Below are 16478 nucleotides of genomic sequence, written 5' to 3'. Positions count from 1 at the left end.
ACCAATCATTAATGTCTATTCTTTCTAAGATCAGTGAAAATGAGTTAATTGGTGGCCTTTGTGACTACATCAAATCAATTAATTGTCCAGAGACCTTGGAGTAAGAACCTTCTTATTACTACTGTTTATTTTTTTATTAATAGAATAATACAATGTACAACATAACAGTGTGAAACCATCTTTTTGTCTTAATGCAGAGAAGTATGGGTGAGAAACTCCAAGCCATATTCCATTAGTTTGACTGTCAGGAAGCTGCAAGAAATTTTGAAAGAAGATCTGCCCATGGACTGTGATTGTATGAATTTGGTTATTCGAAAATTCATGTTTGACGAGATCCAAATGATGAAGAAAACCAAAGGAACAATATCAAAGCATTATCTAGACACGAGGTTTTGGGTATGTTCTTATAATCATAATATAAATATATTTTTTTTTCCTCAGGTTTTTAACCAATATTTTATTTCATAGATGATTACTGATTATGGACGACACCCAAACTTCCGTAAAAAGTTAGATGTGGATCAACTCGCAGAAACCGTTTCTAGCTGGCCTGGTGTTAATTATAGTGTTTCAAGATGCAAATTGGTAAGACATCACTTCCCTATACCTATAAGCACAACCTATAAGCACAGTTCTTGCGATTATAGCTACTAGCCTTCTTGTACATTTTAATGCTCTTGCTCTTGTTCTAACAAATAGCATTTTGCAGATTCTTATACCAATAGTACAATTCAATAAAACCTTTATTCTGTTTATACTAAACCAAGATACAAGAACCGTCTATATTTTAGACCCTACTCCACTTGACCCTGTTTACAAATACAACCCAAATGCAAGATATGTGAAGAAACTTTTATGTATTGCTGAATTCTTGCCAAAAGCCATGTCAAAAGTATGCCCTGGCTCTAGATGGAGTGAGGATGTTTTCCTATGGCGTCAAATAATTTTATCTGATGTTCCTATCAAAAACAGGTAAACATTCTTATAAGCACTGTTCTTATGTGGTAGCTCAGGATTGAGTTGAAGTTTTATTGTAAAATTCTGTGTCTTACTGGTTGCTCCAAGTTAGCTGTGTTGTAGTCTCTAATGGGCGCGATTTGGTTGGATTGGTCATCAGGCTTTAGTCCACACATCAAACTATTAGATATGTGATCAATAAGACCTTTTCATCCATAGTCAGTTCCCAAGAATTTCTGCACTTGATGAGTCCTTTTTAGTTACCAATTTGAACTGAAAGCACTGTACTGATTTTTTGCTACTCTCCCTATTCAAAAACTGAGAAATATAACAAAGTGTTAGAATTTGACATGTCAAACATCCTTAATTGTGTGGTTTATATCTTGTCCAAAGCATCATGTTTTCAGTCAATGAGTAGGTACTCACAAACACTTCGTTGTGTTGTATGTAAACATGAAAATGGAACGTTTGTTATAATACAACCACATGATGCATGTTGCACTGCTTAGTTATATTTTTTTCGCAAGGCACACCAAAGAATCAGTTATGTTATTTTATCATTGGCCTGCATTCTGGACCATATCTGAAATCTCAGGATACTTTTAATTAACTTTTAATGCAATATCATTTTTCAGTAGTAATAAATGAATATGTGGATAAGAGAAGTTGGAGTCTGTTTCACAGTGTAACTTCTAACTGCTTTATTCACCATTAACAGTTCCATTAGCACTTTATTTCATATTTATGTACATGCTATAAATGCAAATCTCTGTTTTTCAACATAAATGCATGACTGCAGTTTTTTATATTTTCATTGCTTTATCCTGAATTTGCTTAACCAAACCAATAAAGGATCTGCATTGAAGTCTGAAAGCTTATTACAAATAAGAATTAACAGAAATTAACAACTGTACTAATTCAGGTGTTCTGCTATAAATTTCTGGTTTTCTCCCATGGCCAGGCTGATACCTGAATACTGGCCAGACTGTAGCATTTGTACATGTGGATAACTTGTAGGTTTTCTGTAAGTTGTCATGTGAGTTCTACCAACAATCGAGTCTTTGCACATCTTGCTTGTATGCCAGAAACAAGTTGTAAAGATGTAGGACTAAAAGGCGCAACACAAACTGTACAGTGAAGACTATAACTTCAAATTCTTTCTTTTAGTAAAACATGCACATCTGTTTATGCAAAAGTAGTTCAACCTTCAGTGTTGAACATATTATGAAAATATATGTATTATATTACTCACTGATGTTCTTGATGTTCTTATCTTATCAGGGAACTATCCGGTTATCTTGTTTCTCTCTTCATGTGCATATGGAAAGATGAAGAACTACGGTTGCCAATTTTAAAGGTTAGTTTCATTAGAACTTCAAATATTACTATTTATTATTTACACACTTATATGACGCTAATTATTAATTGTTTGCATACATATATGCATGTACAGGATGGCTACGAACTAAGAAAGCAATTTATGGCACAACTATTAACTTACAAGGAGAATGAATGTGAAGACAATTTGCCTGCCGGTGTTCGAGACTTTCTTAGGTGTATCAATGCTACTCAAAGTTAAAAATAGTTATGCAAGCACAGAGAATGTATGAGATCATGTTGAAACGGTCTATTATTACAGTTGGACCTTTTTGTTTATAGGAATATTTATTATTCACTCATTTCAAATATGTATCATCAGCTCAGTGAGATGTTGGATTTGTTGAACTGCTATGTATACCGTATTGGTCCTTACATGCAAAGTTACTATATCTTGATGAAAGCTCTTAGTTCAGGAGAAGCCAAGTTCCCCCTTTCTTTGATCTATCTGATGTACTTACAGTTGCCTTTGGTTGTTGTTGAAACTTGAGTGCACCATTGACCAGTAGACCTGAAAAGGCAATCACCAGGAGGCTAGGATCATACTGTTGGATCCAAAATAAAGAACGGAGAACTTCTGAAGTGACTTTTTTTGTCTGTTGAATCATACACGCTTATGTTATTAATTAATGCATGTCTAGAACCTGTAAATCTCACTAAATTGATTAGGAACACAGCACTAAGAAATGATGCTATCAGCTGCTTGATACACGCTTGAAATTTGCAGTGCATGTTACATCACACAATAGTCAAAGCCGTTCAACCAAATCAACAATAGCATCAAAATTCACTTAGCCGGCTACCTGGGCTGCTGTAGGAGCTGCTGTATCCCATGTCCTTGGTGCCTTCGAATGACCTTGAGGGGCCAAGCGCTGTCGCTTGGGAGTGTACTGCTTCAGACCTCGAGAGCTAGCGCTGGTCGGCGTTGGACGGCGAACACCAAAATTGCCACATCTAACCCCAGCCTCCCCCTCCTCCTGCCGAATCGACATCACCGCCGGACTCTGCTAACCCCGTGCCCTTCTCTGTTTGCCGCCGCTCCATCGGGCATTTCTGATCCGCTAGCATCGCCGCGATGGAGCCTTCACTATACCCCAGATATCTCCCGTTTAGCCGCTGGCACCGGATTCCCTTGAGTTCCTCTCACCATCCTCCCATCGCTGCCGCACGCATCCTCCGGAGATTCGGGCGCCGTGGCGGCACCTGCGCATCACACCGCCGCTCCATCCGCATCCGGGACCGGCGGCCGGTTCCCACCCCATCGGTCCCCGGAGCTGGATTAGCCGCTGGCACCGGATTCCCTTGAGTTCCTCTCACCGTCCTCCCATCGCCGCCGCACGCATCCTACGGAGATTCGGGCGCCGTGGCGGCACCTGCGCATCACGCCGCCGCTCCATCCGCATCCGGGACCGGCGGCCGGTTCCCACCCCATCGGTCCCCGGAGCTGGACGGCAGCACGAGGCAGCTTTTCATGGCTGGAGGAGCCTCTCCTCCTCCACTTCCAGGAGGAGGCTCCCGGCCGTCGAGAATGTCCACTGCCACGACGCCGCCACCATCGCCTCCAGGAGGTCCTCATGTCCACCGATGAGATCCCGCCGTCCTCCAACGTCGACGCCCTCATCCTCCGGTTCCTACGCCACTTCAAGGACCCGCCCGACGCCGGCCGTGTCGACGGATTGCCAGCCGAGCTCGATTCCGAAACGGATTGGAATCGAGGCTGACTCGGGGACAGACTGGCAGGAGAGTTTGCAGCCGAAACGTATTGGAATCAAGACGGACTCGGATCGGAATCAAGGTTGCGTTCCTGCCTCTATACATAGCTGCGGGTTTGTGGCCAGGAGCCCAGGACATCCTCGCCATCGATAATACTCAGCAACAAGCACAAGCTTCTTACTCTACTTCCACAAAAGGTACGATAGGAGCTGTTTTTGTTTTCCAATTCCAAAAACAAGATCATTTTTTTTTACTGTGAATGTGATATTTTGCATGACTCGTTGCGTCAAGGATCTGGACTACAGAATATGATATTTGAGTTGCATATTTCTATATGCTTCATATTACATTATATTGAATAATAGTTGGGAAATTAGATGTATGGTGTGATGATATCACGAGGCACTGATAATACTATATTTACACGGTGCTTTGCATGCTTAGACCCTCACCAGCCAATTATAGCGGCCCATGTTGCTTAGGATGGTTAACTAAATCAATGATCAACTTTCGTGAGTACAGGTGAAAAACCGTATTGTATGACTAAGGCTCATTTCTTTTGAAGCCAATATAGACACTGCCTATTATGATGTTTGAACGTATCTGAATGCATATAGTTTCAGCCTATTCCTTACCAAAGACTGGAGTGCAGATGCACAACACTGAACTAAGAATTGGTTGGGAGAATTAGGAATGAGCACCTCATCAACTTGTGGGCTTATGGGAGAACCATGATGGACCCTTATTTCAGCACTGACAGTTGCTGTTTTACCGTTTAGGATGCCAGGAATTATGAAAAAGTTCTCAGCAGTGATCCAGTCATAGAACGAGCTAACAATATAGTATGCCTTTTTGTAGTTTGAAGAAAAAATAAATTTTGATTAATTTATGGAACTTTAAACCATGAGGATTCAATTCTGCTGGTAGAAAAAAAATCCATAATTCTAGATCTAAAATGGGTGTATTTCTACCTTCTGTTAATAAGATGGATTAAATAGCTATGTACAACTGGAGAAAGGGAATCAACTGAAGGAGCTCTCTAGATGGCAGTTTGTGGACTTCAGGTTCAGCTGATTAGTTACAACCTGTGTTGAGCTTGAGAGGGCTGCAACAATAAAATTGCTTAAAAAACAACCCCATCAATTTCCATTACTTGTAACGAGAATATCAGAGTTTAGTTACATTGCCAGATAAAGGAAACAGAGGAAAGAGCAGACACCCCCTAGGAGTTCTAACCTGATTCAAGCTAAAATTAACAGCTGTACTAATTCAGGTGTTCTCCTATAAATTTCTGGTTTTTTCCCATGGCCAGGTTTATACCTGAATACTGGTCAGACTGTAGCATTTGTACATGTGGATAACTTGTAGGTTTTCTGTAAGTTGCCATGTGAGTTCTACCAACAATCAAGTCTTTGCACATCTTGCTTGTATGCCAGAAACAAGTTGTAAAATGTCATGGACTTGAGTGATAAAATAGAACCTGTTTTCCAATTCCAAAAACGCAGGGAGCTACTGTGTATCCAATTCATAATGCAGTTAAGATCTTTTTTTGTCTTTCAAAACAAATAATTAGATCATGTCGTACCAGTTGGCAATATGAAATGAACAAAGCTAATATTTTTGAAATATTGCATATCCTGAAAACTTGAAGGTTACATTCAAAAAAGGCAACCTGTTGTTCCCAGAATTTCTTTCCATGATAAAACAGCATGCCATGGTTTTCCTTACTGATTTAATAGATGAACCTAGGCTAATTAGTTCGTTTCAATCAAGTTTATGTAACAGATTGCATAATAGATATCCTCTCTGAAATTAAGCAATCCCCTTTCATGCTAATTGCAGACAACTCACAAGAAAAGATTTTGAAGCTGCAATAATTGCTTGCTTGTCCGTGGACTTCTTACTGGATTACCTTCTCAACATAGCACACACATATAGTTGTCTCCAGCGAGCGCCGTATAATCAATGACAACTCTTGGTATGTTGAATATTATTCAAATCTTCTTCAAACCATTAAACACAGAATTAGTGTTTCTCGGTCTCATATATTTTCATAATATTATGTATATCTCTTTGCAGAAAAACCATTTGAATCAACATCGCAACTCTTGGATCCCAAAGAGCAGAAAAGGAAAAGAGAAAGAGATAGGTATGCACGTATGACTGATCAAGAAAAGCAGGAAAAACTCAAAAAACGTCGTGAAGCCTATCATCAACATAAAAGAACAAGAACAAATTCAACTCAGATCCAAAAAAAATGCTCAGAGGAGACTGATCAAGAAAACCAGCAAAAAATACAGAAAAAATGCATGCATGAGAAGGAAAGATATGCAAACATGCAACCAAACCAAAAGAAAGCAAAGTTACAACAAGATTCTGCTAACCGTGCACGACGACGTAACACTCTAAGCTAGAATTCAATTGCAATGGAGAACCCTGCAAATATCGTAACAGATGAAGACTATTCTACAAAGACCAAAGTCATAGATGATCTACAATCTATAAAACAGCCAACAAACATGAAGGAAGGTAATACTCCTAATTGCATATATGACTCTCACAATCAGATACAACATGCATCAATTTTTACAATGATAACAATCTTTCATGGACAGATATCCCCTATTCAATGTGTCCAGCAACCAAGGATGGAGAAGAACCAAATGAATCAATCATTGATGATGAACCATATGGTAAGGATATATACTAAATTTATATTCTCATGCAATAGAAAACAGCATATAATTCACATATTTCTATGCAGATGACGATGGAGTTGTATATGAAGAAGACACCGATGAAGAGGGTAACATAATTTCTGGTCAAGGTATGATAAACATGTTAAAATATTTTCACATCTCAATGTTAGTACTTCTCTAATTTCTTTAATCCTACAAATCATAGCAGAATGGGAAGATATAGAGGTACAAATAAATGAAAATGAGTCAACCGTTCCCGAACATTCAAACATCAATGATCCATATGACCTCGTCTATAGTAACATACCAGACAACACACACAAGCTGAAACCTGTTGAAAATTGCAAATATTGCGATGCAAAGAAATTTCACCACGAACCTGAAGGCCTATGCTGTCGAAAAGGACAAATAAAACTTGCAAATCTTGAGACACCACATCAGCTCATGAGACTATGGACAAGCAATGACTCTGATGCAATACATTTTCGAAAGAATATAAGGTTTTTCAATGGCCACTTCTCATTTACTTCTCTATACTGTCACCTCGATAGAGATACAACTACAATGAGAAATAGCGGTATTTACACCTTCCGAGCACATGGTCAAATCTATCACAACATACGGTCATTTGGAAAAGATGGTTCAGATCCTAAGCATCTAGAACTCTACTTCTATGATGATGATCCAAGCCTAGAGCATCGTTACCGCTATTGCCGCAAGGAAATGTATGAGCAAGACAAACATGTATTACTCATTATAACCAATACTCTACGCAACAATCCATACTCTGAACAATTTAGGACTTTGGGACAGGAAGAAAACATTGAGGAGTACAGAGTGATGTTGAACCTTGACCAAAGATTGGACCAAAGGACATACAACGCACCAATCACATCAGAGGTAGCTGCAGTTTGGGTTGAAGGAAATGAACGAAGGAATACTTTTGACAGAAATGTAATACTACATGGAAACAACAACGAAATACAAGGAATCCGATCATACGCTGGATCCTACGATCCATTGTCTTATCCTCTGTTCTTTCCAAGAGGTGAATTGGGATGGCATGCCGATATCCCAAAGGTTGGAATTACTACGGAAGATGTAAAGAAAGCTCGTGCTAATAAAAATAACAAAAACAATGACCCAGGTAACTAATTCAAATATTAGCCTTCATAATTACATTTACTAATTAAATAATTGCCTATGCCGTTAACAATCAATTCTATTTGTCCAACACAGATTCAAGTGGTAGATTGTGGGTAACCATGAGAGAATACTACCGCTATAAATTTCATGTGCGACCAAACATATTTAACCCAATACTATACGGCGGACGACTTTTCCAACAATTCGCCGTGGATACATACATCAAAATTGAGAGCTCACGACTGGACTTCATATGGAATCATCAAAAAGAGATAAGGGCGGATCTATACCAAGGCCTTCTAGATAGCATTCATGCAGGACAAGATAGGGGAGATGCGGTCGGAAAACAAACAGTGCTTTCGTCATCATTTATTGGGGGTCCTCGAGACAAGATGCGTCGGTACCTAGACGCCATGGCTTTAGTCAGAAAATATGGGAAACCGGACATATTCCTCACGATGACATGCAATCCCAACTGGGAAGAGATCACGAATGAACTTGAGGTTGGTCAAACACCACAAGATCGCCCTGATCTTGTTTTTCGTGTTTTCAGAGCAAAACTAGAAGAAATGAAAAAGGAGTTGTTAGAAAAGCACATGCTAGGCAAGGTGAAGGCCTATACCTATGTTGTAGAGTTCCAAAAGAGAGGTCTACCGCACGCTCATTTCTTGCTTATAATGACCGGAAAATATAAGCTTACTTGTCCAGAGCAATATGATAGACTAATCTCGGCGGAGCTCCCAAACAAACAAAAGTACCCAGAGTTGTACAAGATGGTTATCAAACATATGATGCATGGACCTTGCGGTACATTGAATAGGAACTGTGCATGCACAAAGAATCGAAAATCATGCAAGAACTATTATCCAAGGCCATTTAACGCTACTACCATTCAAGGCAAGGATTCTTACCCATTATACAGGCGACGTGATGACGGCCACAATGAAATAGTCCGAGGGCACAAACTAGATAACAGGTGGGTAGTCCCATACAACCCTTACCTCCTACAAATGTTCAATTGCCATATAAATGTCGAGGTATGCTCAAGCATCAAAGCTGTCAAATACCTATACAAATACATCTACAAGGGGCATGACCGTGCGTCTGTATGTGTAAATGGGACAAGCGAAAAAGAAGACATCGATGAGATTAGACAATACAGAGACGCGAGATGGGTGACACCACCAGAGGCACTATGGAGGATATATGGCTTCGAACTAAGCAAGACAAATCCTCCAGTCATGCAATTGCAGCTTCATCTACCAAACATGCACATGGTTTCATACCATGGAAAAAAAGAAATAACGGAAGTTATCAACCGCGAAGGTGTTGAGAAGTCAATGCTAACGGCATACTTCGAAGCAAACAAAATACACGAAAAAGCACGAAGCATTCTGTACCGTAATTTTCCAGAACATTATACTTGGCAAACCCAAGGGAAGTTTTGGCAACAGAGGAAAAGGAAAACGTTGTACCAGGTTGGGAGAATCGTCTCAGCACATCCAGCCGAAGGAGAAAGATACTATCTTCGAGTTCTCCTGAACCATGTGAAAGGCACAACCTGCTACGAAGACCTACGAACAGTTGATGGCCAAATATTGCCATCATTTCGTGAAGCTGCAGAGAGAAGGGGCCTCATTGAGGCAGACAACACGTTAGATGATTGCCTGACAGAAGCAGAGTTATTTCGGATGCCATCCTTGCTGCGAAGGCTATTTGCAACGATTCTTGTGTTTTGTGAGCCCCACGACATCCGTGCACTATGGAACAATCACATCGAGGCAATGTCGGAAGACTATCGACGAAACTGCAAAAATGCAAAAATGGTCGAACAGATGGTATTAATCAATATTAGAGAAATGTTGCAATCGATGGGAAAAGACATACGATCTTTTCCTCTTCCAGAGATAAACGAGCAAAATGACACAAAAGACAATACACCTAGGGAGATCACCGAGGAAGCCAACATCGAGGTGGACCCTGAGGACATGGAATTGCCTAAACACCTAAATGACGAGCAAAAGGCCGCCTACAATGAAATTCTAACAGCAATTGATAGAGATGAAGGAGGGCTATTCTTCGTAGATGGACCGGGAGGAACTGGGAAAACTTTTCTATACAGGGCATTGCTTGCAACAGTCCGTGGACAAGGAAAAATAGCTTTAGCAACAGCAACCTCTGGTGTCGCTGCTTCCATAATGCCCGGAGGAAGGACAGCGCACTCAAGGTTCAAAATACCATTAAGGATAGATGATGGGGCTATTTGTTCATTCACAAAACAAAGTGGGACAGCCAAGCTACTTCAGACAGCATCGCTAATCATTTGGGACGAAGCATCGATGACTAAGAGGCAAGCAATAGAGGCACTGGACAAAAGCATGCGTGACATAATGGATATACCAAATCTTCCATTCGGTGGGAAAACAGTGGTATTTGGGGGAGATTTTAGACAAGTTCTGCCGGTTGTACGAAAGGGTACAAGATCACAAATAGTAGATGCCTCACTACGCAGATCTGAACTCTGGAATTGCATGCGTCACATGAAGCTTGTGCGCAACATGAGGGCTCAAAATGACCCATGGTTTGCAGAATACCTATTGCGCATCGGCAATGGCAGTGAGGAGACAAACGATAAAGGCGAGATACGTCTGCCAAAAAATATATGTATTCCACGCACAATGGATGATTCAGGACTTGATAGACTCATCGACAGCGTCTACCAAATGAACAGTGCTTGCCTGGAGGATCCAAATTACATCACGTCAAGAGCCATTTTATCCACGCGTAATGACTGTGTAGACCGCATAAATCTGAAAATGATTGAACGATTCCAAGGAGAAGAGATGGTCTATCACAGCTTCGATAGTGTAGAAGATGACCCACATAACTACTATCCCCCGGAATTCCTAAACACACTAACACCAAATGGACTACCACCACATATGCTGAAGCTCAAGATTAACTGCCCAATAATACTACTCAGAAATATCGACCCAGCTAATGGACTATGCAATGGAACAAGATTGGTGGTACGAGGATTCCAGAAAAATGCAATCGATGCAGAGATTGTGCTAGGACAACATTATGGGACACGAGTTTTCTTGCCCCGAATCCCACTGTGCCCCTCTGATGATGAGATGTTCCCATTCCGTTTCAAGAGGAAACAATTTCCTGTAAGACTAAGTTTCGCAATGACAATAAACAAAGCACAAGGACAAACAATACCAAATGTAGGCATCTACCTGCCTGAACCGGTTTTCTCTCACGGTCAATTATATGTCGCGCTATCTAGAGCAACAACAACCAAGAACATAAAGATACTAACAGCTGAAAATGATGATGAAGATGAGGACAACAAGCACGACAACAAAATCGAGCCATCAGAGAAAAATAAGAAAAGGAAAAAAAAGGAAGACAAAAAGCGACATGTCAGATAAGAAAGAGATCAATCAAAAAGACACAACGGATAGATACACGAAGAATATAGTCTATTCAGAGGTCCTCACCAAATAGGTACTGAGCTTTTTGTAAGTTCTATGAGAAATTAATCATGACGGTTTTATGCATGTGTGGACTAACTAAAGTTGATATTTATTATTTCTGTTACAAATAGGTGATTCTCCTGCAAGCAACAACAAAACAACAAACTTTCTCAAAGGTATGCTTTGATTACTGTACTCAGATTCCTATGGATTTCCTTGCAGTCAAAAAAATAACTCAAATTGCTATGGATATGCTTGCTGTCCAGGAAAAGGACAATTCGTGAGAACTATGTAAAGATGCACAAAAACATAGCAATATAGTTTCCATGTCCAATTAACATGTTCATTTTCTGTATTCAATATCTATGGTGATAAGCTCAAAGCAATCCAACAAGTGATTACACCGTGCTTAGGTACATCTGCACTTTCTACCATTCCTGCTAGCAAGTACTGTTGACCTTACTACATGTTCTATTGCCAACAAGCAATTTGTTTCAGAAAGTGATTGAGGATGCTAGGTATTTGTTACCCCTCCTGACCTTACTACTTTCTCTTGCCAATGTCCTTTTGCATGAATATTATTTTCATAACAGTTCGCTTTCTTTTGTAATCCTCTAGGTTGGTATGCTTCTATTACACCGTGCTTAGGTACATCTGCACTTTCTACCATTCCTGCTAGCAAGTACTGTGGACCTTACTACATGTTCTATTGCCAACAAGCAATTGGTTTCAGAAAGTGATTGAGGATGCTAGGTATTTGTTACCCCTCCTGACCTTACTACTTTCTCTTGCCAATGTCCTTTTTCCTGAATATTATTTTCATAACAGTTCGCTTATCCTTTAAACATGAAAAATCAATATGAAGACTCCTAAACTGGAGGTATGCAGTACAAGTGGGATATGTACTATTTTTTCTAATTGATATTTTCAACACAAAAAGGCACGATAGATCCTTCTGGCTGCTATGGAAGACTCCAACCTCTACCAAGGCCTTCCTCTCTCATGTGATCCGATAATGCAGGTTTTTGACTAATAAAAGGGCATTTATCGTTAAAATGAATTCCTAATCTGATTGGAAACCTTTCTTTTTTTTTCTAACCTAAAGATCGCTTTAATGTGTATGTAGATTAAGAAGTTTATGCACAACCTAAGACAGTACCAGCTTCCTTTGCAGCGCTATATGGCCATGATGGACCTTCAGGTAATCCCAGTCACTATTTCCTTTTACTCATATGAAAGCTTACAAGTACCAGAGTAATATGTTCCGTTAGAATGAATGGTTGATTGTTGCATTGTTCTTAACACCTTCTGTTTTCAGGAGAGAAATGAGAGGCTTTTCTACAGGCTTTTAATTGATAATGTGCAGGAGCTGCTCCCTTATGTTTACACACCGACTGTTGGCGAGGCCTGCCAGAAGTATGGGTCCATCTTTAGACAACAGCAGCGTCTGTATGTCAGCCTGAGGGACAAGTACGTGTTCCTATATCTGTTTGAATTTCCAGTAATTATGCAGTTCTCTTCCGTCCGTCTATTGGATTTGGACTGACTGGAGGTACATCCCAGGGGGAGGGTCCTAGAGGTTTTAAGGAACTGGCCTCAGAGGGATATTCAAGTTATTTGTGTCACCGATGGTGGGCGAATGTTGGGACTTGGAGATTTCGGTGCTCAGGTATGATTGCCTTTTTAGTTGCTTTGCTTCAGGGCCTTTGCTTATGTTATGCTGAATCCTTCTATAGGGAATGGGAATTCCTGTAGGCAAACTTGCTCTCTACACTGCCCTTGGAGGAGTTCGCCCATCAGCTGTAAGTGGCCCCATGTTTACTGTCCCATTTTTGTAGACTCTCTTGTAGTGATCCTGTATGTTTGGTATCTTCATATAACTAAGTTACCTCAAATTTAAAATGAATTGCTTTGCAGTGTTTGTCCATTACAATTGATGTTGGCACGAACAATGAGGAACTGCTAAATGATGAGTTCTACATTGGACTGCGGCAAAAACGTGCAACTGGCAAGGTAAGTAGTTGCGACAAGATTGCAGGAAGTAAGGAGTTGGCAAAATATCAGGCACTTGAGGCCTTACATGTGCATTTTCCTTAATGGCAGGAATATCATGAGCTTATAGAAGAATTCATGAGCGCTGTGGTGCAAATCTACGGTGAGAAAGTTCTCATTCAGGTAAGTTAGAGACTTTCAGTGTACTATTGTTGCTATGTCAGATCAATTTACTCTTATCACAAAATGTAAACGTTTTTTTTATACAGTTTGAAGACTTTGCCAATCATAATGCTTTTGATCTGCTTCAAAAATATAGCAAGAGCCATCTTGTTTTCAATGATGATATCCAGGTAAATGGAACCAAAACATGATATTTTTCTTTTTTACTATTACCAGGTGTGATCCTTAATTGAGTCATCACCATCATCCAGTCTGTTGCCTTTTATGGTTGTACCAATATGGAAATATGAATGATTGAACGGCACAGCATCAGTGGTCCTTGCAGGTTTGTTACCATCACTCTCTGAGCTGCATATTTCGAATGGTGCAGAAAATATGAAGAAATTGAGTCTTCTAAGATGAAGGTGAACAAATACACAGACATTATGAATAGCACCTACACCAAACAGCAAGTAGCCTCTATTCTGCTGAATTTTCCATTTCTTAGTTAGTTACACTGGGCCATGGATCAGAGGCACACAATTCTGTTTTTTGTACAAAAAAGGTGGTGAAGATGGAGACTGACTTACTAAAATCACTTATCTTTGAGATTGGCGGTACCATTGTAACAACATTTCTACGGTATGTCTTCTCCATTTTTTTTAATTATGGTCAAATCTGAAAATTAAGAATACAATAAGAACGGAAGGCAATGGATTCCCCACAAGGCCACAAGGTTCTGTGACATCATAAAATCACAAGACAGCGGGTTCCTGGAAGCTGCACGTTTGCTGCTAACCCATATTCTTATTACCCTGATCCCCTCCCTGCAGCGAGTTGACACCGAGTGAGCAACGTCTCCTGCATCGCCTCACGGCGAGCACTTCACAAAGGTGGTGGTGGTGCGGCATGGATAGACGTCGTGGAACGCCTCCCGCATCATTCAGGTCGATTCTCTTCCAGTCCTTCTCCACATGCAAGTTTGTGCCGAGAAAGAAGAAAAAACAAAATCCTCCTTTACCAGATGATTCTTTTCAAAACTGTTTTGACGAGACTCAGAATTCAACTCTTTTAACAGGGACAAATATATCCGGAGCTGAATGAGACTGGTAAACAGCAAGCTATCATGGTACTTATACTTGGTGAGGTTATTTCTTGGGATCATGTTTTTATGTGGTTCTGATTTTACTATTAAAAAACCTGAAGCTTGCCCGACGGCTGTCCAAAGAAGCCAAGCCAGCTGCTGTGTACTCCTCTGATTTGAAGCACACTGCCGAGACTCCACAAACAATCGCAACAGCTTGCCATGTATACAATGTATGAATCCTCTGGAACAACTTGAATTACAGCTTGACATGTCTCCATAATGAGTGCTAATTTTTCAAATTGCTGTTTTAAATAAATTAACTACTGTTTGTTTCAGCTGGTGTTTGATCAGTCACTGAGAGAAAGGCACATCGGAGATCTCCACGGTTTCAAGTTTGATGATGCCGTCAGTACCAAGCCTGAACCTTACAAGGCTTCCTCATCCAATGACAGGAACAAAGAAATTCCTGTAAAAAACTTCCATTGTCATCACAAAGATACATTGAATCATTCTGAATCATTATGAAATATGAATCGGGAATAAGAACATAATTATTTTAGAGAGGGTAAACACCCGTAGCAACGCACGGGCATTACTACTAGTATATATATATATATATATGTATATATATATATATATATGAAATGTTACCAATAAATACTTAAATGTATCTAAAAGCAATATTCATATCAAATTATTTATACATATTACCTTAAAAGTTTCTTCTAACATTCCTTGATACAAAGTCACTTATGATAGGGTTGATGTCAATCTCATCCAACAATTTCTTCTCGATGCATAATATTGCTAAACCATTTAACCTCTCCTGAGTCATTATTAACCTCAAATAGTTCCTCAATAATGCGACAGTCATAGGCTCAGTAAATAAGAGTCGGTAAACAATAGAGATATTAGGATAACAATCCACATCTCTAACATGCTCAAAAATCTTCATAGCAGACATTACGTCTTTTCATTTTTTCTTTTCTCGCAGCCTGATTCATATTTTCTAGACGACATGATATCCTACAGTGCTGAAATTTTTATAAATACACAATAATTATAAATCAGTTGAGATTAAATAACTTATGATAGTGAATTAATAATTAATGGTATGAAGAATGGGGAAGTGACAATCGAGCAGCGTACCTAGGTGCTGGTGCAGTCGAACAAGAACAGCCTGATCTCGTCCGGTACAGTTGGATAGGAACATGGAGAACACGCGCACGAGTCATGACTCTGGAGGGGTTCGCGCGCGCATGCAGCGGGAGCTGGTGCAGCACAGCAGCAACTTTTGGCGTGTTTTCGGCGACGGGCCTGGGCGGCGCTGCGGCGGTCAAGGAGTAGTCGAGTGCGATCCAGATCTAAATCTAATATTCTAATCGCGTACTACGGCGGTCGAGGAGTAGCGATCCGGATTTAAATCTAATATTCTAATCGTGTACGCGTTTTAGCATGCACAAATTGCAATAGCTGACTCATGTGCACATTTGACTTTAGGCCAAGGAGTCCTGATCACCTGCGATTGAGTACCTAACACCTAGACCTGGGGTAGGGCTCCTAGGATTTGGGGGCTGGGGCAGCCGCCACCCTGACCCTTCCCTTCCTCCCCCCCTCCCCCCCCCCCCCGACCGGCCCTGGGCACAGTTTTGTAAGTTCGACAATTGTAGCCCGAGCACCCGTAACATCCACACAGACACAAAATGCATATGATCAAGAAGATCAAATGTGCTATGCAAAAGTCGGCAGCAAGTATTATTCTTGAAAAACAAGGAAAAGATGATAATCCAACTCAACAAAGCCTGCTGAATAAGAATATATTCCACTAAAAAAGAAAGAATACTGAAATGTGAATGTTGGGTA

The 16478-nt window shown here is 40.2% G+C and overlaps 1 protein-coding gene and 1 pseudogene across 1 annotated transcript; both read left to right on the top strand.

The window, feature by feature from the left end:
- The first annotated feature begins 12792 nt into the window (after positions 1-12792).
- On the top strand, positions 12793-13951 carry LOC101779604 (NADP-dependent malic enzyme, chloroplastic-like). Its single transcript, XM_022823479.1, has 7 exons — positions 12793-12827; positions 12938-13043; positions 13111-13176; positions 13292-13387; positions 13478-13549; positions 13636-13719; positions 13850-13951. Exons 1-7 carry the CDS (start codon positions 12793-12795, stop codon positions 13949-13951), a joined length of 561 nt encoding a protein of 186 aa, XP_022679214.1.
- A 289-nt stretch (positions 13952-14240) lies between these two features.
- On the top strand, positions 14241-15140 carry LOC105915101 (annotated as a pseudogene).
- Positions 15141-16478: the final 1338 nt, after the last annotated feature.

This window comes from Setaria italica, chromosome IX, assembly GCF_000263155.2.
Source record: "Setaria italica strain Yugu1 chromosome IX, Setaria_italica_v2.0, whole genome shotgun sequence".
Lineage (NCBI taxonomy): Eukaryota > Viridiplantae > Streptophyta > Magnoliopsida > Poales > Poaceae > Setaria > Setaria italica.
This window is presented reverse-complemented; position numbering and strand designations above follow the sequence as displayed.

Coding starts and splice junctions, on each gene's coding strand:
- LOC101779604 (XM_022823479.1), top strand. CDS start 12,793: ATGGGTCCATCTTTAGACAACAGCAGCGTCTGTAT. Junction 12,828..12,937: donor GACAACAGCAGCGTCTGTAT/GTCAGCCTGAGG, acceptor GGTACATCCCAG/GGGGAGGGTCCTAGAGGTTT. Junction 13,177..13,291: donor GAGGAGTTCGCCCATCAGCT/GTAAGTGGCCCC, acceptor ATTGCTTTGCAG/TGTTTGTCCATTACAATTGA.